The sequence below is a fragment of the Ursus arctos genome, unplaced genomic scaffold (assembly GCF_023065955.2).
Source record: "Ursus arctos isolate Adak ecotype North America unplaced genomic scaffold, UrsArc2.0 scaffold_26, whole genome shotgun sequence".
NCBI classification, from domain to species: domain Eukaryota; kingdom Metazoa; phylum Chordata; class Mammalia; order Carnivora; family Ursidae; genus Ursus; species Ursus arctos.
This window is the reverse complement of record NW_026622941.1, coordinates 23,480,354-23,502,667: the sequence shown is the minus strand read 5'-3', so window position 1 is coordinate 23,502,667 and position 22,314 is coordinate 23,480,354. Positions and strand designations below refer to the sequence as shown.

At 36.8% G+C, this 22,314-nt stretch overlaps 1 protein-coding gene across 2 annotated transcripts in view; it reads left to right on the top strand.

Annotated features, from left to right (window-relative positions):
• LMNTD1 (lamin tail domain containing 1) overlaps positions 1-22,314 on the top strand; it is a 72,329-nt gene that overhangs the window by 6,950 nt on the left and 43,065 nt on the right. For both annotated transcript variants that reach the window (XR_008961577.1, XM_026502242.4), the window contains exons 3-4: positions 16,120-16,304; positions 19,130-19,264. Coding sequence is in view for 1 of the 2 variants with exons in the window: in XM_026502242.4 (XP_026358027.2) it covers positions 19,236-19,264 (29 nt within the window). In the remaining variant the exon portion in view is untranslated. The remainder of the gene's footprint in view (positions 1-16,119; positions 16,305-19,129; positions 19,265-22,314) is intronic.

Below are 22,314 nucleotides of genomic sequence, written 5' to 3'. Positions count from 1 at the left end.
GTATGGTGGGAGAGAGTGGTCAAGTTTCATTCTTTTTCTTGTAGCTTTCCAATTTTCCCAGCTCCATTTGTTGAAGAGACTGTCTTTTTTCCAACGGATGTTTTTTCCTGCTTTGTCAAAGATTAGTTGCCCAAAGAGCCGAGGGTCCATTTCTGGGTTCTCTATTCTGTTCCATTGGTCTATGTGTATGTTTTTGTGCCAGTACCATGCTGTCTCTGTGATCACAGCTTTGTAGTACAGCTCGAAATCTGGCATTGTGATGCCCCCAGCTTTGTTTTTCCTTTTCAACAGTTCCTTGGAGATTCGGGGCCTTTTCTGTTTCCATACAAATTTAAGGGCTATTTGTTCCAGTTCTTTGAAAAATGTCATTGGTATTTTGATCAGGATAGCAGTGAAAATGTAGATTGCTCTGGGTAGCATGGACATTTTAACTACGTTAATTCTTCCGATCCATGAGCATGGAATATTTTTCCAACTTTTTGGGTCTTCTTCAATGTCTTTCAAGAGTGATTTGTAGTTTCTAGAATATAGGTCCTTTACGTCTCTGGTTAAGTTAATTCCAAGGTAACGTATGGTTTTTGGTGCTATTGTAAATGGGATGGATTCCCTAATTTCTCTTTCTTCAGTCTCATTGTTCGTGTATAGAAATGCAACTGATTTCTGAGTGTTGATTTTGTATCCCGCCACATTACTGAATTGCTCTATAACTTCTAGTAGTTTGGGGGTGGATTCTTTTGGGTTTTCCATATAGAGTATCATGTCATCTACGAAGAGAGACAGTTGGACTTCTTCTTTGCTGATTTGGATACATTTTATCCCATTTTGTTTTCTGATTGCTGTTGCAAGGACTTCTAGTACTATGTTGAATAATAGTGGTGAGAGTGGGCATCCTTGTCGTGTTCCTGATCTTAAGGGAAAGGCTTCCAGCTTTTCCCCCTTGAGAATGATATTTGCTGTAGGCTTTTCATAGATGGTTTTTATGAAATTGAGGAATGTACCCTTTATCCCTACACTCTGAAGGGTTTTAATCAGAAAAGGATGCTGTATTTTGTCAAATGCTTTTTCTGCATCTATTGAGAGGATCATATGGTTCTTGACTCTTTTCGTGTTGATATGATCTATCACACTGAATTGCGAATGTTGAACCACCCTTGCATCCCAGGGATGAATCCCACTTGGTCATGATGGATAATCCTTTTAATGTACTGTTGGATCCTATTGGCTAGGATCTTGGTGAGAAATTTGGCGTCCATATTCATGAGGGATATTGGTCTGTAATTCTACTTTTTGATGGGGTCTTTGCCTGGTTTGAGGATCAAAGTAATACTGGCCTCATAGAATGAGTTTGGTAGTTTTCCTTCTGCTTCTATTTTTTGAAACAGCTTCAGAAGAATAGGTATTATTTCTTCTTTGAATGTTTGGTAAAATTCCCCGGGGAATCCGTCAGGCCCTGGACTCTTGTTTTTTGGGAGGTTTTGGATCACTGCTTCAATCTCTTCATAATTAATTGGTCTATTTAAAAAATCAATTTCTTCCTGTTTCAGTCTTGGTAGTTTATAGGTTTCAAGGAAGGCATCCTTTTCTTCCAGGTTGTTTAGTTTATTGGCATAAAGCTATTGATAAAAGTTTCTAATGATCCTTCCTATTTCATTGGTGTTGGTTGTGACCTCTCCCTTTTCATTCATACTTTTATTAATTTGGGTCCTTTCTCTATTCTTTTGAATAAGTCTTGCCAGTGGCTTATCAATCTTATTTATTCTTTCAAAGAACCAGCTTCTAGTTCTGTTGATCCGCTCTACTGTGCTCCTGGTTTCTAATTCATTGATCTCTGCTCTAATATTGATCAACTGCTTTCTCGTGCGTGGGTTAGGCCTGTTCTTCTGTTCCAGCTCCAGCTTCTTGAGGTGAGAATATAAAAACTGCATTTTAGATTTTTCTATTCTTTTGAGTGAGGCTTGGATGGCTATGTATTTTCCCCTTAGGACTGCCTTTGCAGTGTCCCATAGGTTTTGGACCGTTGTGTTTTCATTCTCGTTGGTCTCCATAAATTGTTTAAATTGATTTTTGATTTCCTGGTTTATCCAATCATTCTTGAGCAGGATGGTTCTTAGTTTCCACGTGTTTGAGTTTCTTCCAAATTTTCCTTGTGGTTGAGTTCCAATTTCAAAGTATTGTGGTCTGAGAATATTCAGGAAATAATTTCAGTCTTTTGGTATCGGTTGAGACCTGTTTTGTGACCCAGTATATGGTCTATTCTGGAGAAAGTTCCATGTGCATTCGAAAAGAATGAGTATTCTGTTGTTCTGGGGTGTAGTGTTCTATTTATATCTATGAGGTCCATCTGATCTAGTATGGCATTCAAAGCTCTTGTTTCTTTGTTGATTTTCTGCTTAGGTGATCTGTCTATTGCTGAGAGTGGAGTGTTGAGGTCCCCTACTATTAACGTATTTTTATCTATATGTCTCTTTATTCTGGTTAAGAGTTGGCTTGTGTATCTTGCTGCTCCCCTGTTGGGGGCATAGATATTTATAATTGTCATATCCACTTGTTGGATACATCCTTTAAGAATAATATAGTGTCCTTCTGTATCTCTAACTACAGTCTTTAGTTTAAAATCCAATCTGTCTGATATGAGAATTGCTACCCCAGCTTTTTTGTGAGGTCCATTGGCATGAAAAATGGTTTTCCGTCCCTTCACTTTCAGTCTGGATGTATCTTTAGGTTCAAAATGAGTCTCTTATAGACAGCAAATGGATGGGTCATGCCTTTTTATCCAATCTGCAACCCTGTGGCATTTTATGGGAGCATTCAGGCCATTCACATTGAGAGTGATTATTGAGAGAGATGATTTTAATGATGTCATGTTGCCTGTGAAGTCTTTGTTTCTATAGATTGTAAATTTCTGTTCTGTATCACTCTTGGGGCCTTTTTACTTTTATAGAACCCCCCTTAATATCTCCTGTAGGGCTGGTTTTGTGGTTACAAAAATTGGTCAGTGTCTGGCGATTCTGGAAGGTCCTTATCTCTCCATCAATTCTGAATGACAGCCTTGCTGGATAAAGGATCCTTGGCTGCATGTTTGTCTCTGAAAGAGCTTAAAAATGCCCTCCCCCCAACCCTTTCTCTCATTCCAGGTCTGTGTAGACAGGTCCGATGTAATCCTAATATTTTTGCCTTTGTATGTGAGAAATTTCTTTGCCCTGGCCACTTTCAATACTGTATCTTTGGATCTAATATTTGCGAATTGCACTATGACGTGACGTGGCGTAGGTTTGTCGTGGTTGAATTTTGGAGGGGTCCTCTCTGCCTCTTGGACACAAATGCTTGTTTCCTTTGCTAGATTAGGGAAGTTTTCAGCTACAATTTGTTCAAATATCTCTTCTAGACCTCTCTCTTTCTCCACCCCCTCGGGGATGCTCACGATTCTGACATTGGAACGTTGCATTGAGTCCGTAATCTCCCGTAACCTACATTCCTGAGTGTGGATTTTTTTGAGCCAAGTTTCTGTTTTAGCTTTCTCTTCTACCATCCCATCCTCCAAATCACTAATTCGTTCTTCTGCCTCATTTACCCTGGCCGTCAGAGCATCTAGTTTTCACTGCATTTGATTCATAGCATTTTTAATTTCTGCCAGATTCGCTCTCATTTCCGCCCTTAGAGATTCTATATTCTCATTAATATTTTCATTAATATTTTTTTCAGGTCTACACATCATCTTGACCATTGTTACTCTGAATTCCATTTGTGATAATTTGGTTATAACCATATCCATCAGTTCTGTGGCTGAGGCCACAGACTCATTATCTTTTCTTTGCTGGGGGGGATTTCTTCTTCTCATCATTCTGATGAGGAGAGGTTGCGGGGTTGTCCAGAGCCCAAATTATTGACCGGGACCCAGGCCATGCGCCCTTGTTTTATAGGGACCTTAGGGATGTGGGCTTCTTGATTTTTCTGCCTGCCTTCTGGGGGAGGGGACTGCCGTGCTGATACTCAGGCAACCCTGTTTGGGTAGAGTCTCTGTGTCCCCTGCGAGGGGGGATGGGGATGGGCACACTGTGAGCTGGCATTTCCAGGCTTTTGTTCTCTGGCGGCTTTCCCTGGCGGTTTGCTGTGCCTCTTCTGAGAGTCAGAGCAGCAGTGGCCGAATCTCAGCCTCTGTCTCAGAACAGAGGGATCGCAGTCCGCTCTCCACTGAGCTCTTCTCGCCTCTTTAACTCTGTTTCTGTTGGTGGTGCTAAAAACCCTGCAGCATCCCGGGATGTGCGGCCCACACCTGGTGTCCCAACCCTCACTTCCAGGGCCGGCGTGTCTCTGTCCTTTGTGTTTCTAACACCGCCCGCCGCCAGCCGCCCCGCTCATTCCTGGAGCTCCTGGTCTCAGTCTGGTTCCAGTGAGCACACCGGAGCTCCAGTTTTCAGTCTGGTGGCGCGCGCACCCGGCTCACGGTCTCAGTCTGCTGTCTCGTGGGTGCCGGTCCTCGAGTCCGCCCGCTCCCCCGTGCAGGTGGCTACCGCTTCCGACGCCCGAGTGCGGCAGCTCCCTCCCCTTTCTGTTTATCTTCCGATATCTGTGCGTGGATTCGCGGCTCCCTGCTTCGTACCTCAATACTCAGCGCTGGAGATGTTCATTTGTAGAGATCCAGATGCATCTTCCTGCGTCTCAGGCTGATTCCGTGGGTGTTCAGGATGGTCTGGTACCTATCCAGCTCGACTCAGGGGACTGGCTGAAAAAGGGGTCCCTTAGTCCTCCGCCATCTTAACTCCGCCTCTGAAGTTATTATTTCTAACTGCCTCTTTAACCATATAAGGAATTTAGGAACATTGAAATCCTATTACTACACTTTTCATTATTATTCATTTTATTCATTATTATTCATTTTATTCATTATTATTCATTTCATTATTATTATCATTCATTATTATCTATTCTTGTGTCTTGCAGTCAGTGCTGGTTTAGATTTATACACGTGCATAACAGTTGTTTTTCCTTTTTTGGCAATTTAGACCTTTCTTGTGGATCATTATTGTTCTTGAAACGTATCCTATAAACGTGCTCTTTCTCAGGGGTCATTATTGTTAAACACACATTTTTTTTGGTGAAAAATGTCTTTATCTTGCCTTTGATCATGAAAGATCCTTTTGTGGATACTTTTGTTTAGATTAACAATTATTTTCTTTCATTTGAATATATATTGAATATAACTTACTAGTGCTTTCTATTGAAATATCAGCAGTCAAGGGACACCTGGGTGGCTCAGTTGGTCGAGTGTCTGACTCTTGATTTCTGCCCAGGTCATAATCTCATGAGTCCTGGGATGGAGCTCCACGTGGCACTCCCCACTCAGCAGGGAGTCTGCTTCTCTCCATTTCCCTCTGCCCCTCCCCTGGCTCTCCCTCTCTCTCTCTAAAAGATAAATCTTAACGAAAAGAAATATCAGCAGTCATTCTAATTGTTTTCCTCTACATGTAATATATATTTTCTGGCTGATTGGTTTTAAGAGCTTTTCTTTGTCTTTGGTGTTACTGTGGTGTGTATCTAACTGTGGATTTATTTTTATCTACCCTACTTGAGCTTCCTAAATTTGAGTGTTCACACCTTTCACCTCTTTGGGGAAACTCTCAGCCATTACCTGTTGCTTTTTCTCCATTCTGTCTATTCTTTCCTTCTCAAATGGATGTGTGTTGGACTGAGTCAGTCTAGAAAACAGTTAATACTGGATGCTTCAACAGGGAATTTCAGATGGTGCTCTGGTCTGAATGTTTGTGTCCTTCTAAAATTCCTATGTTGAAATCCTGACCACCAGGATGTTGGGAGGTAGGGTCTTTGGAGGTGATTAGGTTATGAGGAGCCTCACGAATAAGATTAATGTCCCATAAAAGAGACCCCAGAAATCTAGCTCAGCTTCTCCGCCATGTGAGGTTATTGTGAAAACACAGCTGTCTAGAAAGTGGGCCCTCACCAGACATTGAATTTACCAGCACATGACATTGGACTTCCCAGCTCTAGAACTGGGAGAAATAAGTATTTGTTGTTTAAAAGCCACCCAATTTATGGCGTTTTTGTTATCGCAGCCTGAACAGACTAAGACATGTGAAAAACTAGTTAGAAATGTTTTGGGACATCTGAATGCCAAACAGGGCATAGTGAGGCCGTTTATGTTTAGCAATAGCAAAAAACTCTTGTCACTGCTTGGGCTGTAGGCTTGCAATACAGAGATGGTCTTACCAGATCCCAGAAGCTGAGGCCCCCTCGAACCATGGCAGGTTCTGCCTTACAGAAACAGGGACCGTGGAGACATAGCCACTGATGGAGACACCATAAAACCCAGACACAGCAGAGGAGGAATATCCTGGTATCCCTTCCTCCTCCCATCCAGTCTCCTGCCTGAGACTCTCACAGACAGAATTTAGCAGAGGAGGAAGCCAAGGGAACAAGTAGGGTGGGAAATACGGTTTTGAGATATCAGCTCCCCAGACTCAGGACATGGAAGGTTATGCGTGGATCTGAGGGCAAGTGGACCATTCCATTCTCTTTTCCATATCTTTCAGTTAGGCTTTCCTCTTTTTCATTACTTTGTTTCCCTCTGCTGCATCCCGAGTAACATTTTTATCATGTCAAAATGCGCGTTACATACAATTTATCCTTTTAATAATTTTTAAGTGCGCAGTTTGGTGAGATTAAGTCCCTTCCTATTGTTGAACTATTATCACCACCATCCATCTCCAGAACTTTTTTATCTTCTTAAACTGAAACTCTACCCATTGAACAACAATTTCCATTCATTCTCCTTCCCCCAAGTCTCTAGTAACCACAACTCGACTTTCCATCTCTGAGTTTGACTGTTCTAGGTACTCTATATAAAGGAACCATGCAATAGTTGCCCTTTTGTGGCTGCCCTTTTTCGGTAAGCGTAATGTCTCCTAGGCTAATCCATGTTGTAGCATGTGTCAGAATGTCCTTTCCCTTGTAAGACTGAATAATATTCCATTGTATGTCTATACAACATCGTATCAATGAATGTCATCCATTGATAGACATGGCGCCATTGCTCCCACCTTTTAGCTGCTGTGAATAATACGGCTATGAACATGGATATACATATATCTCTTTGAGAACCTGGTTTCAATTCTTTTGAATATATACCCAAAAGTAGAATTGTTGTTAATTCTGTGTTTTTCTGAGGAGCCACTATCCCATTTTCTGCAGTAGCTACACTAATTTACATTCCCGCCAGCAAGGCACAAGAGTTCCAATTTCTCCCAACCTCAACAACAGTTGTTTTCTGTGTTTTTGATAATAGCCGTCCTAATGGGTGTGAAGTAGTATCTCATTATGGTTTTGGTTTGCATTTTCCTAATGATTAGTGGTGATGAGCATCATTTCATTTGCTTATTGGCCATTTGTATATCTTTTTGGACAAGTATCTATTCAAGTCCTTTGCCCATATTTTAAATTGAGTTATTTTGTTGTTGTCCTGTAGGAGTTCATTTTACATTCTGGTTAACCCTTTATAAGATACATGACTTGCAAATATTTTCTTCTAATTCTGCAGGTTGTCTTTTCACTCTGTTGATAGTGTCCTTTGATTCACAAGAGTTTTTATGAAATCCAGTTTATCTATTTTTTTTCTGTTGCCTGTGTTTTAGTGTCATATCCAAGAAGTCATTGCCACATCCACTGTTATGAAGCTTTTCCCCCTATGTTTTCTTCTAAGTTCTATAGTTTTAGCTCTTATGTTTAAGTCTTCGATGCATTTGGGGTTAATTTTTTCAATCTTTCTTTTTTTTTTAAAGGTTTATTTATTTTTTTGAGAGAGAGTGATCATGGGGGGGAGGGGCAGACGGAAAGAGAGAGAGTCCCAAGCAGACTCCCCTCTGATCTGGGAGCCTGATGCAGGGGGTTAATTTTTTGTATATGGTGTAACATAAGGATTCAACTTCATTCTTTTACATATGGTTATCCAGTTTTCTCAGCACCAGTTGTTGAAAAGATTGTTCTTCCCTTATTTAATGGTCTTGGCAGTCTTGTTGAAAATCATTGAAAATCATTTGAACATCGTATATGTGAAGTTTTATTTTTGGGCTCTCTAATTTATTCTTTTGTTCTGTATGTCTGTCTTTATGCCAGTATCACATTGTTTTGATTATTGTAACTTTGAAGTAAGTTTTGAAATCAGGAAGTGTGAGACCTCCAACTTTATCCTTCTTTTTAGTATTGTTTGTGTTAAGATTCTTTGAGATTCCATATGAATTTTAGGATGGATTTTTTTCTATTTCTTTTTTGGGATTTTGATAGGGAATGCATCTATAAATTGTTTGGGATAGTATTGACATCTTAACAATATCAAATCTTCCAATATGTGAACACAGGATGTCTTTACCTTTCTTTGTGTCTTGTTTAATATCTTTCAACAGTGTTTTATAGTTTTCACTGTACAAGTCTCTTGCTGCCTTGCTTAAATTTATTCCTAAGTATTTTATTCTTTTTAGTGCTATTGTAAATAGAACTGTTTTCTGAATTTCCTTCTCAGATTCATTGTTAGTGTATAGAAATGAAACTGATTTTGCACCCCAAAACTTTTCTGAATTCATTGATTAGTTCTAACAGTCTTTTTGTGCCTTCTTTAGGGTTCTTTACATATAAGATCAAGTTATGTGTGAATAGAGAAATAGAGATAATTTTAATCTTCTCTTTCAATTTGGATGTCTTTTTTTTTTTTTTACTTTTGATACGGGAAGGCTTTATTCCTTTTTTTTAGTTTAATTTTATTTACATTCAATTAATTAGCATATAGGGTATTATTAGTTTCAGAGTTAGAGTTCAGTGATTCATCTGTCTTATATAACACCCAGTGCTCATTACATCACATGCCCTTCTTAATGCCCATCACCCAGTTACCCCATCTCCCCACTCCTCTCCCCTGCAGCAACCTTCAGTTTGTTTCCTATAGTCTCTTTTTGTTTGACTCCCTCTCTGATTTCGTCTTGTTTTATTTTTCCCTCCCTTCCTCTATGCTCCTCTGTTTTGTTTTTTAAATTCCACATATGAGTGAAATCATGTGATAGTTGTCTTTCTCTGATTGACTTATTTTGCTTAGCCTGATACCTTCTAGTTCCATCCACATTGTTGCAAATGGCAAGATTTCATTTTTTTGATGGCCGACTAGTATTCCATTTTATGTATATACTACATCTTCTTTATCCATGGATGTTTTTTCTTTTTCTTGACTGCTTGCTTTGGCAAGGACTTCTGGTACTGTATTGAATAGAAATGGCAAAAGTAGGCTTCCTTGCCTGTTCCTGTTCTTGGAAGAAAGGCTTTTAGTCTTTCACCAATGAGTGTGATGTTAGCGATGGGTTTTTCATAGATGGCCTTTATTATGTCCAGGGAGTTTTCTTCTATTCTTAGTTTAGAATATTTTTTTTAATCTTAAATGAGTATTACATTTTATCAGATGCATTTCTGCATCAATTTAAATGATCATTTCTTTACTCTTCATTTTGTTAATGACATGTATTCATTGGTCGATTTTCATTGATTGATTTGCATTCCAGGAATAAATCCCAGTTGGTCATTGTATATGATCCTTTAAATATGCTGTTGAGACCCTTTGAATATGCTATTGAATTCAGAGTGATGGTATTTTATTTGAAGATTTTCGTATCAGTGTTTATTGGGATATTGGTCTGCAGTTTTCTTTTCTTGTAGGGTCTTTGCCTGGCTTTGGTATCAGGGTAAAACTGGACTCATAGAATGAGTTAGGCACTGGTCATTCCTCTTATATTTTTGGAAGAGTTTAAGGATTCTTAGTCCTTGCTTGTTAAGAGTTTAAGGTGTTAATTTTTGTTTAAGTGTTAATTTTCCTTTAATGTTTAGTAGAATTAACCAGGAAATCTATGTGGTCCTGGGCTTCTTTTGTTGTTGAGAGTTTTTTGATTACTGATTCCATTTCCTCACTAATTATAGGCCTATTCAGATTTTTAATTTTTTCATGATTCAGTCTTGGTAGCTTGTGTGTTTTTAGGAATTTGTCCATTTCATCTAGTTTATCCATTGTGTGGGCATGTAATCGTCCTAGTTCAATCCCTTCTATTTTTATTAAATCAGTAGTAATGCCCCCTCTTTCATTTCTGGTTTTACTTATTTGTGTCTTCTCCATTTTTTTTCTTAGTCTAACTAAAGGTTTGTCAATTTTGTTTATCTCTTGAAGAACAAACTCTTGGTTTTGTTGATTTTTTTCTATTGTTTTTCTCTTTTCTATTTTATTTATCACTGCTCTAATATTTATTATTTCTTTTTATTACTTTTGGGTTTAATTTGTTCCTCTTCCTCTAATTCTAGTTTTAGGGTATAATTAGGACTTGAGATTTTTCTTCTTTTTTAACATAAACTTTTATACTTATTAATTTGCCTCTTAGCACTGCTTTTGTTGCATCCCCTAAGTTTTGCTGTATTGTAGTCTCATTTGCTTCAAGATATTTTCTAATTTTCCTTGTGATTTCTTGTAGGACTCATTAATTGTTCAATAGTGTGTTGTTTAATTTCCACATATATGTGGATTTTCCATTTTCTTTCAACTGATTTCTAGTTCCATTATGTTCTGATTGAAAAAGGTATTTTGTATGTTTTCAGTCTTAAATTTTATTAAGACTTGTTTTGTGGCCTAACATATGGTTTATCTTGAAGAATGTTCCATTTACACTTGAGAAAAATGTGTATTCTGCTATCGTTAGATGGAGCATTCTGTATGTGTCTGTTAGATCAGATTGGTCTACAGTGTTGTTCAGGACCTATATTTCCTTACTGATCTCTGTTTCATTGTTTTATCTGTTGCAGAAGGCAGGCTATTGAAGTTTTCTGCTATTATTGTAGAGCTATTTATTTCTTATTCAATTACATCAATGTTTATTTTATATATTTTGGAGCCTTGATGTTTTGTGCATATATATTTATAATTGTTATATCTTCTTGGTGAGTTAATCCTTTTATCATTATATAATGTCCAGCATCCTTTATTTCAACCTGTGGGACTCTCTTTAGCAGTTCTTGTAGGACAGATCTAGTTGTAATGAACTCACTCAGCTTTTATTTATTTGGGGAAATGTTAATTTCTTTCTTGTATTCGAAGGACAGCTTTGCCGCATATAAAATTCTCATTTGACAAGTTTTTCTTTCAGCACATTAACTATATTGTCCCCACTGCCTTCTGACTTATAAGGTTTCTGCTGGAAAATCTTGTAAATGTTGAGTTGCTTTTCTCTTGTTGCCTTTAAGATTCCTTCTTTGTCTTTGTCTTTTGATAGCTTCATAATAATGTGTCTCAGTATGGGTTTCTTTGGATTTATCCTTGCAGTTTGTTGGGCCTCTTGGATTTGTAGATCCATCTGCATGGATTTGTACATCCCTGTCTTTTCCTTAAATTTATGTTTTTGGTCATTATTTCTTCAAATAATCTCCCTGCCTCATTCTCTTTCTCCTTTTTCTTCTTCCTCTTCCTCCTCCTCCCCCACCCCCTCCCTCTCCTCCTTCTCCTTCTTTGCTTATATTGGTCCTCTTGATGGTATCTCAGAAGTCCCTTAGGCTCTGTTCATTTTTCTACATTCTTTTTTCTTTTTGCTCCTCAGACTTGATAATTTCAAATGACTTGGCTTTAAGTTTGCTGGTTTTCTTCTGCCTGTTCAAGTCTGTTATTAAACTCCTCTAGGGGATTTTTTTCAATTCAAGTATTTTAATTTTCATATCTGGGATTTCTGTTTGGTTCTTTCTTTTTTTTTTTTTTTTTAATTTCTATCTCTTTTTAGGTGCTTTCAGGTGTTCCCTCTATTTCTAGTCCCTGAAAAAAGATTGCATAAGATGACATTCTTTCTTTCTTAAATATTTGATTGAATTCATTGGTAAAATCATCTGAAATTTTTCTAGCTACTGTGTTTATTCATCTTTATCCAGTATTCAACAAATACTTATTGAGAACTTCCTCTGTGCCAGTCATGGGTTTAGAGTCTTTGGGATAAATCAGTGAACAACTTGGATAAAATTTCAATGCTCATAGGCTTACATTCCAGTAGTATAGAAAAACAATAAGTAAAACATAATAAACAGGAAGTTATATAGCATGAAAGGAAGTAAAAACTGTTATGAAAACAGAGCAGGGAAAGGGAGACCAGGGGTTTTGAGGTAGGGTAGAATGGAGGAGGGCAAGGCAACATTTTAAACAGGATGGTTAGGATAGGACTTATTGAGGAGGTGATGGCTGATGCAAGAATTAAAGGAAGTGAGGGAGTAAGCAATATGGATATCTGGAGAAAGAGCATTCCAGGCAGAGGGAAGACACAGCCCAATGGGAGATCAGTCCTGCTGTGTTTTAGAATGAGCATGAGGGCAGTTTGATTATTTTAGTAAAGAAGAATAAAGGTAAGGTTTACAAAAGCAATCAAAATAAGTGTTGAGATGAATGATAAGATCCTGAAGTAAGATACTTTTTTCATTGTAATATGGTCTTTTTTCTATAGTGACCAAGAAAACCCTCAGCAGTTCAATATATAATAAATCAATTCAGAGAGATGATTCTTCATTTTTAAAATGTAGATTTTAAAATTGAAGTACCTTTTTGGAATTATGGTAAATACATATGTCAAAATATAGTAAGTATATATACCAAAACGTTATTTAGCCCATATGATCATATAATTAAGAAGTTAGTTTTCATTTTATGAACTAGAGAATTATTTTTTATTCTGTGAGTGCTAAAGGACTAGAAAAAAATATGAACATTCATTGCCATGTAGAATACAACCTACTATAATCATTAAATAATTAGTTGTTTATTAACTGACATTTTGTTTATTCTTAAATAATAATAATCTATCAGTACTGGAAAAAGTATAGCTTAAGATTCAGAAGAACTTGCTTCTATTTTAAGGTTTTGACTTTTTTAATGTTTAATTTTGAGGAAGTCATTTCAACTTCATTTTACCTACTTGTTGGGAGTTTTGTTTGTTTTAAATGAGATTTGACTAGGTGTACTCTGTTTCCAAAACACCTTTGCTTTTGTTATTCTGTGATTATTGTTTTATATTTTTTTTATAATATAACAATGTACTGCTTTAAATATTTATCTTACCAAGAATTGTTAAAGAGGAAATTATGTTTTGGACAAACTTCTGTTCATGTTCAATGTCCAGCTCCAAAACTGCTTATTTTCTGTATCTTTTCGTGATCACTTCAGAATTAATTGCTCCTTCACCTGGGCTACTATAGCACTTTAGGCTTGTTTCTATTATCTGCCACTTTTCATAATATTACTTATATATATCTATCCATGAGTTGCTTATCTTTGTATCCCCAAGACTCTAAAATTCTCTGCACACATTAGGTGTTCAGTCATTCTTATGCCTGTATATTTAAATACCAATAGTTACTTCCTAATAATTAATGTAGCAGAAATTAAAATTGTATTCACTAACATTACCACTTGAAAAGCAGTATTCCATATAATGAATGTTTCTTGTGGTTAAAAACGCTTATTTCAGGCATTTAACAAGATTTAATTTGGTCTTTTGGTCTAACTTTTACATTAGATGGTTGGCATAAATGCTTATTTGCATGACTCAAGTACATAGATGTAAGAAGTAGTTATCTTGTCACTGATTATGAAATCACTAAAGTGGATGATTATTACTGATTACCTCCTACTTATTCCATTGCATTTTGGATCAAAGGCACAAATTTCATAAAGATTAAGTGTTCTAAGACCTATTCATAAGTGTGTTTTTATGTAGTGATGTAATTTTTAGCAGGCATTCATAGCCATTTATGAGATGATGTGCCCTTAAGTACAATGAATCAGAGCATGATCCTTATTTTGTTTAGATTTTCAAATTCTTTTCAGCTCTCCCTAATCCTTTTTTTCTCCCTCATTTAGAAACTTCTTTTGAAGAACCATATTGATTAATTTATTCAACAGCTGTATATTTAACATCTACTATATGCCAGGCACAGAGTTAGGCATTATTAGATTTGGATGTGAACAAGATAGCTAAGGTCTGTGTTGTCAGAATTAACAGGTAAACATTTGCCCAATTAGCCAGATTTACTAATTGCCTACCATGTGCTAGGCATTGTTCTGGGAATTGCAGATACAGTAGTAAAAATAAAGTCTATACTCCTTTGTAGCTTACATTCTAAAGGAGAAATAAAATATGTGGGGATAGCTAACTTTACGAAGGTTGGTCAAGAAAGTCCTTTCTGAGAAAGTGATGTTTGAGCCAAAATCTGAAGGCTGAGAAGGAACTGAAGAAATAGACTAATTGAGGCCAAACAGCAAAAATCGATGATGGATAATGAGAATGAACTCATGTTTGATGCTTATTGGTTTGTAGTTTTCAGGATGAGAAGTTTGTAGTTTTAAGGCATTTACTGTTGCTTTTATCTTTTCAATTAATTATTAAGTAAGGGCATCAGTTGGGAAATTTTGTGGGCAGGGATAGATAGCAAAGAAGAACAATTGAGGACAGAAAAATGTGAGGAGAGGGATCACTGTGAAATAATGAGAAAGGAATAGACAAACCAGGGAAGCACAGTAGGAATTCTAGGCAGTGTCGAGGGTCTACTTGTAGGTTTGTTATTCTGAATTTGAAGTGAAACCAGTCAATATGCTTGTGTGGTTTTTCTCTAGCTACAGGCACAGGTGTGAAGACATGTAGGGTTTAACAGACTTGGTTTTTTTTATCCTGGGAGACTGATGGTGGAGAAAGAGGAAGAAGAGTATGTTGAGGGTGTTTGCAAGGAAGTCATAATAACTCAAGCTGTGGAATTTATGCTGAGGAAGAAGCAAATGGAGAAGGAGTGATGACTGAACATGGTTGATGGCTATAAAGAAAGTGAGGACTCAGTGGATCAGTAGTGTGGCTGAGATTGAAAATTGTGGTTAGACCAATGAATTTCATGGGCTAACGTTATTGTAGTACTAATACCTATTTATTAATAGATGTGTTCTGCGTGTATGCATGTACAACTGCATGCAACTTTTTAACATTGAAGATTGTGAGGTTTTGCACAGATAATCGAGAAAAATGTAAGGGCCACCAGAAGTTCTGGGAGCTCTTTCTGTTACTTCTTTTGTGTGTGTGGTTTTTTTGTGGTTATATACAAATGGTTGAATGTAATAGAGGAAGACTATAGAAAGTTAAAAACACTACTGGGAAGTCAAGAAACCTGGGATCTTATTTCAGGTTACATATAACATCTCCTTTTAAAAGTCACGTGACCTCATTGGCTGTATTCTCTTAGTTATTTCAACACTGTGCCAGGTGTTGGGCATATCATAAGATCTGATAAACATGGGTAGAGTGCTATGCAAGTACAGGGGTGGGGCATGCAACCCAAGTGGGATGGAGAGTGGTCACATTCAGAGGAAATGACATCTAAGCCAAGATCTGAAAGATAAGAAGGTGCTGGAATTTAATAAAGAAACCACAGGCAGAAAATGGGAGGGATTCATGTCTACTAAGATCCTTAAGCAAGAAATAAATGACTTTAAAGGATCCCGGTGACTGGTTTGTAGTGTCTGGGAGAAGAAGAGTTGAGACATGAGGCTAGGACATTAAGCAAGGGCCATACTTTAAAGGACGTGGTAGGTTGTGTTAAATTTCATCCTAAAAGCAATATGAGGGGACCCATTATTGGGTTTTACATAGAGGAGTGATATAAAACACAATCACCTCAAAGTGTGGGATTTGCCTTGACTACATTGAATTTTATCATCTTTAAGGTTAATCTTAAATTATTTGATTCATTGTATTAATATCTGAGTATAAAGCAGTATATCAAAGTGATTTAAATATGTGCCTCTTATTTTAATATGAAAAGAATGAAGAGCAATTAATATGGGACTATATTAAACATAGAAATAAAGTCCTATTTACAAAGTATTATTAAACTCATATTAATCTGTTTGCAAAAAGAATTGAAGTTAAAATTTTCTATAATTCTGAGTACATTTGGTTACTGCTGTATATTTTCCATCATATCAGTGAAATGTTAGGTAATTTCCCATGAGTTTATGTGTGCCATTTAATATCCCCAATCAAATGTAGCTGAAGCTGTGCTTTTTCTCTGCAGTGATTTAAACTTGTGAGATGCTTCCATTAACTGGAAAGACAATCATCTTTGATAACTTTCCTGATCCTTCTGATACATGAGAAATCACTGAAACGATTGGCAAAGGAACTTACGGGAAGGTTTTTAAAGTGTTGAATAAGAAAAATGGCCAAAAAGCAGCAGTGAAAATTCTAGACCCGATTCAGGTATGTCACGTTGTTTTTCCTTTTTTTTTTTTTTCTGATTAACTTCGTTTTTATTTGTACTAAACAGTTAAAAAGTCTGTAGGTAACTTGATTTATTTGTCACAATGTCAACTACAGTTGAAAATGTAAAAAAAAAGAAGTCTATTTGTTAGGTTTTTCTTGTTATATACTTAATATATACAATAGGGACCAATAAATATTTAATAATTGAGCAAATATACAAGTAAGTAAATAAGTGCAGCTCTCCATAGCTCAATGGTTGATTTAATGTTATTTTAGATTTCAAAAAAATTGTAAGAACACAGACTCAAGGGTCTAGAAGTAATTCTAAAATGTCATCTTGGCCAAATCTCTTTTTCCTCCTGCATTTATTTAGGCTTCAGGCAGAATGTCTCTTAAGCGAACCCAGAAATATTTTATTTTAGATGATATTTCTTTCGGAGATGGGAAATTAATTTTCAGGTTTGCTGAAATGTTTCCAAAGCAGAAATGGTATTCACTTATAATCAGGGTGAGTTTCCTTATGAAGAACGGAAATTGCATGTGCATATGGCCTCTTCAAATGATACCCCAGTCGGGATCCTCTTGCTTTTTTTTGGAATAGCACTTGTGTGATAAGGAACCTTCTAGGCCTTTTTTTTTTTTTTTTTTTTTTTGGCCATGAAGACCATAAAGAAGTTGATGAGGTCTCCCACCCTGTTTTGTTGTTGTTGTTGTTGTTGTTGTTGTTGTTGTTTTTCTGGGAAGGATAACTGGCTGTTTTGGAACATTCTCATCTCCTGGGAAATATGTAGCTCTCCCACAGCATGTGGGTGAGCCAGATAATAGCCAAAGTTCTATCGAGAGCAGTTTCTCCAGTTACTTGACTCTTGCACACATGGTGGGGTGTGACATGACAGAGATGACGTGATGTGTTTTGGGAAGGACATGAGACTCCTGGTCCTTGTCACAGCTCTTACACTAACAAACTGTAGGACTCTGCAAAAAGTCTCCAGGTCTCTGTGCATCTTAGGGTTGTGCTTTCTTTTTTGATTGCTTATTTCTACCAAACCCATTATAACTACAGCGTTTCATATTATTTTGAACAGAGGAGAGCAATGAATTTTCAAGCAATAAATTAGATACACTGGAAGAAAAAAAAGAGAGAGACAACTATGTCCAGGCTTAACTGATGCTGAATGTTTTCATATTTCCCTATTGGAAAGTTCTTACCATTTTTTTAAAAGATTTTATTTGTTTATTTGAGAGAGAGAGAGAGCGTGAGTGGGGATTGGGGGTGGGGGAGGGGCTGAGGAAGAAGGAGACACCCCGCTGAGCAGGGAGCCTGACATAGGGCTCCATCCCAGGACCCTGAGATCATGACCTGAGCCAAAGGCAGATGCTTAACCAATTGAGCCACCCAGGTGCCCCAGTTCTTACTATTTAATCTGAAGGAAGAGAGACACAAATTAAGCCATACCACAGTGACTGTACCTCTCTCCTCTGCTCTTTGAAAGTATGGGTTAGTGTTCATGGTGGCAAGAGGAAGGGCTCCAGCTGGATCCCGTGTCTGGCCCCATAACCAGCATGTCTCTCCCATTCCTGTACTTCTTAATGCGGAAGGACAAATGGATTATGAGTACATATGGCCATTTTTCTTTTATAATTTACTCCTGTTTCATATCCTGTGAACCTTAAAAATCATGTTTTGTTCTATTGCTTTAATGAAATATATCGGTTTCATAACCATGGTATGAAATTGGTTCTTTTGCTGCCTTTATTCTTGTCATGGTACATATATGTTTTTCTCAGAATTATTGATTTCCTCTTCATTCATCATGTCACAAGCCAAATAAAAAAGATTTATAACCAAGAGATTATAATCTTAATAAAATAAATTTAAATGCATCCCAAGCATTTTACCAAGTGGCTTTTTTTAATTAAAAGAGCCTTACTGTTATGAATTTTGATATAGTACGTTTCTATCTGAGAAAGGGATAAAATGAATGGGATTAGAAGGGAGGAGGCAGTGGACTTGCCGGCCAGTCCTGCGTGTTACCCTAACCAGCTCTGTCACCAGCCTCTCTGAGCTTTAGCTTCTTTTTCTCAAATTGGAGCTCTGGTCTAAATCCGGCTCTGTGATTACATGATTTTGTTATAAAACAAAGTGGACACTAAATGTTACTGTTAGAACAGCATTCGAAGGTTTTCTCTTATTATTACTCTGAGTCGCTTCATGTATTGTGGTTTTCTAAAAACACGACTCAGTGGTTGTTGTCTTGCATTTTTGTTGGCAGGGTAGCAACCTGTTGTACTTCTGGCAAATGGGCTGTTCGCTAACTAAAGCCTGGATGCCATCTTAAGTCTAACTTGATTTTACTTTTTTGGAAAAGTAGGAATTTATTCCTTATATGACTAGTTTTTGAAGGCTTCTACATATCCTGTATTTCAAAGGAACAAAATGAACCAGCTAAAAGTTTTTATTTCAAGTCAATGGCTTTGCCAGTGAAACAAAGTTAACACTGCAAAGAAAGGAATATTCTCTGGAGTCCTTCTTCATGTATGTTTCTTTCTAATTGCATACAAAAATAGTCTTTCATTTGTCCCTTTTTAACTCAGTGAAATGAACATAATTAGAGATGTATTTGATTAGCGGGAAAATCACAATCTCTCCCCTTACATAATGGCATGAGAAATTTCAATACGTACAATTGAGCACAGTAAAAGCCATTATTATAACCTTGCTTTGACAAAATTAAATTCTCTACTTGGTGTGCTCTAATGTGTCTCTTTGACATAATTCATGTTTTTCTCATGGTTTTCTTCCTATGACTTTTCAAAACTAGGATATCGATGAAGAGATTGAAGCAGAGTATAACATCTGAAAGACGCTTTCCGACCACCCCAATGTGGTGAGGTTCTATGGCATGTACTTTAAGAAGGATAAAATAAATGGAGACAAGCTGTGGTTGGTTCTTGAGGTAAGTGATTCAACATTATTCTACGTGTGGAAATTCACAGTGTGGTCTCGGAATGACTGCATGTTTACGTATCATCGACACCAGGAAACCCTTCCTTTAGTATGTTCCTGACTGGTCACAGCCTCAGCAGAACATTGTGCTCCTTTCTGGCCTCATGCTTTTAAGACACATTAGGAAATTAAAGGAAAGCCACGAAGGCTATTAATGACTAAGAGGAAACATCTCCACAATAAAAGACAGGGATTCTTTGCCTTGCAGAAGAACAAGCATAAAAGAGATTTCATTATAAAATTGATTTATTCATCCGTATTTTGTTCAGCTAACATGTGACAGAGGCTCTGTGCCAGGTGCTAGGGTATGAGAGAAAATTAAGTGAGGCTTCATTAGACAAAAATGGTAAGCCGTGATTTTTTTTTCTGTCCTCATTGAATACTAATGTCATAAACCACAGAACCAGGTATTTACATTTATGGGGAAAAAACCATATCAGAAATGGTGTTGAATACCAAGCAAGTCACCAAAGGGAAACTGTAGAGTCTCCTGAGAGTAGGTTTGGACAGTTCTTTCCGATGCAGGCATACATCTGGGAAGGTGCCCTGTTAAGGTAACTGCCAGTCCTAGAAGAAGGTAGTTTTTCTAATTTTCATTGAATATTATTAAAGTGAGGTAATCATGAATTCTGATGAAATTCACAAGTGTTTTTAATAGTTGCTTTTATTAAACTCAGGACTAGTAAAACCTTCATTGGTTCACTGTAATAACATTTATTGTGTTCATTATGATTTTATTAGCATTTGATTATTGTATTTCTTTCAGAATGTTCTGCTGGTTTTTCTGCAGTGACACACATATAAATTGTATTGTTTAAGTACTTTATATTTTTTCTATCATGGTTTTTATAGAAGTTTAAAAGTTTTTTTAAATAACCAGTTGTGTTCTTTAAAAATAGGCAGCATATTATGATTTGAGAATTACTTTGTTTTTCTCTGTTAAGATTGCTTTATAGTTTAGTTAAATCACATATTAAAGCAAAGCAAAACTTTTAGTCATCTAAACTTCACCTAAGTAACAGAATATACATTATGAACTTAAAACATTTTGCCTTAAATAAATGGAGAATTTTCAAGGTTTACTTCATGCTTATGTTTGTATATTTGAGATCTAATGCTGTGCTGATCCTTAATGTAGTCTTGAACAAAATTCTGTATCTTTATATCCTTTGAAACATTTTCAATAATGCATCTTTAATTTTTTTCCCATCTGGAATTATTGGTAGATTAGCATTTGAGTGGAGATTCAGGTAGACCTAAATGGGCAAGGTTAGAAGGTATAGATCTTTGCCCAGAGTTTAAAAAAATTGAATGAGATCAGTCATTGTGTTTTATGCCTATCAAATCTGTAATCTAATTATATTGTCATTTCTCAGTATTGTCACTTGGAATTATGTGACAGTTGGAGACACCTGAGCATAGTGAAATGTTCTTTTGTGAGAGCAGAAAAGATTGAATAAAAGCATTGGGAACATCCAGTACAAGTAAAGCAGCTTCCTGATATAATGAATCAGTAGGGACTTAACAGCTTCTTTGAACTTTGTCCTTGTGTTTTATTATCAGATGGAGGAATTGGAAATATCCCTAAATGGCTTGAGAAAAAACAAAAAACAAAAAACTGGTAGTTTATTAAAATGGTATTTCGGGAATCTGATCTATCTGAACTTACAACGTGGGGGAAAAATAAAGGAAAGCAAGAAGTTGGCAAACTGTATATAAGATAATTGATTTACATATGTAAAGTAGACTAATTACGTACACAGTGAAGTGGCTCGATGTACAATTACCTGATTTATACACATGAATGGTACAGGTGCTGCTGTAGAAGCACTTTCAGAAAATTGGCTCAATCAATGTGATACACTACATTAATAAAAGAAAGGACAAGAACTATATGATCCTCTCAATAGGTGTAGAAAAAGCCTTTAACAAAATACAGCATCCTTTGTTGATTAAAACTCTTCACAGTGTAGGGATAGAGGGAACATACCTCAATATCATAAAAGACATCTACGAAAAGCCCACAGCAAATATTATCCTCAGTGGGGAAAATCTGAGAGCTTTTCCCCTAAGGTCAGAACAGAGCAGGGATGTCCACTATCACCACTGTTGTTCAACATAGTACTGGAAGTCCTAGCCTCAGCAATCAGACAACAAAAAGAAATAAAAGGCATCCAAACTGGCGGAGAAGAAGTCAGACTCTCACTCTTCGAAGGTGGCGTGATACTTTGTGTGGAAAACCCAAAAGACTCCACCCCAAAATTGCTAGAACTCATACAGGAATTCAGCAAAGTGGCAGGATATAAAATTAATGCACAGAAATGGGTTGCATTTCCATACACAATGAGACAGAAGAAAGAGAAATTAAGGAGTCAATCCCATTTATAATTGCACCAAAAATCATAAGATACCTAGATATAAACCTAACAAAAGAGGCAAAGGATCTGTACTCAGAAAACTATAGAATACTCTTGAAAGAAATTGAGGAAGACACAAAGAAATTTAAAAACGTTCCATGCTCATGGATTGGAAAAACAAATACTGTAAAATGTCTATACTACCTAGAGCAATCTCTGCATTCAGTGCAATCCCTATCAAAATACCATCAACTTTTTTCACAGAGCTGGAACAAATAATCCTAAAATTTGTATGGAACCAGAAGAGACCCTGAATAACTGAAGGAATTTTGAAAAAGAAAACCAAAGCTGGTGGCATCACAATCCTGGACCTCAAGTTCTATTACAAAGCTGTAATCATCAAGATGGTATGGTACTGGCACAAAAACAGACACATAGATCAGTGGAACAGAATAGAGAACCCAGAAATGGACCCTCAACTCTATGGTCAGCTAATCTTCAACAAAGCAGGAAAGAATATCCAATAGAGAGAAGACAGTCTTGTCAACAAATGGTGTGGGAAAATTGGACAGCCACATGCAGAAGAATGAAACTGGACCATTTACTTATACCATACACAAAAGTAGACTCAAATGGATGAAGG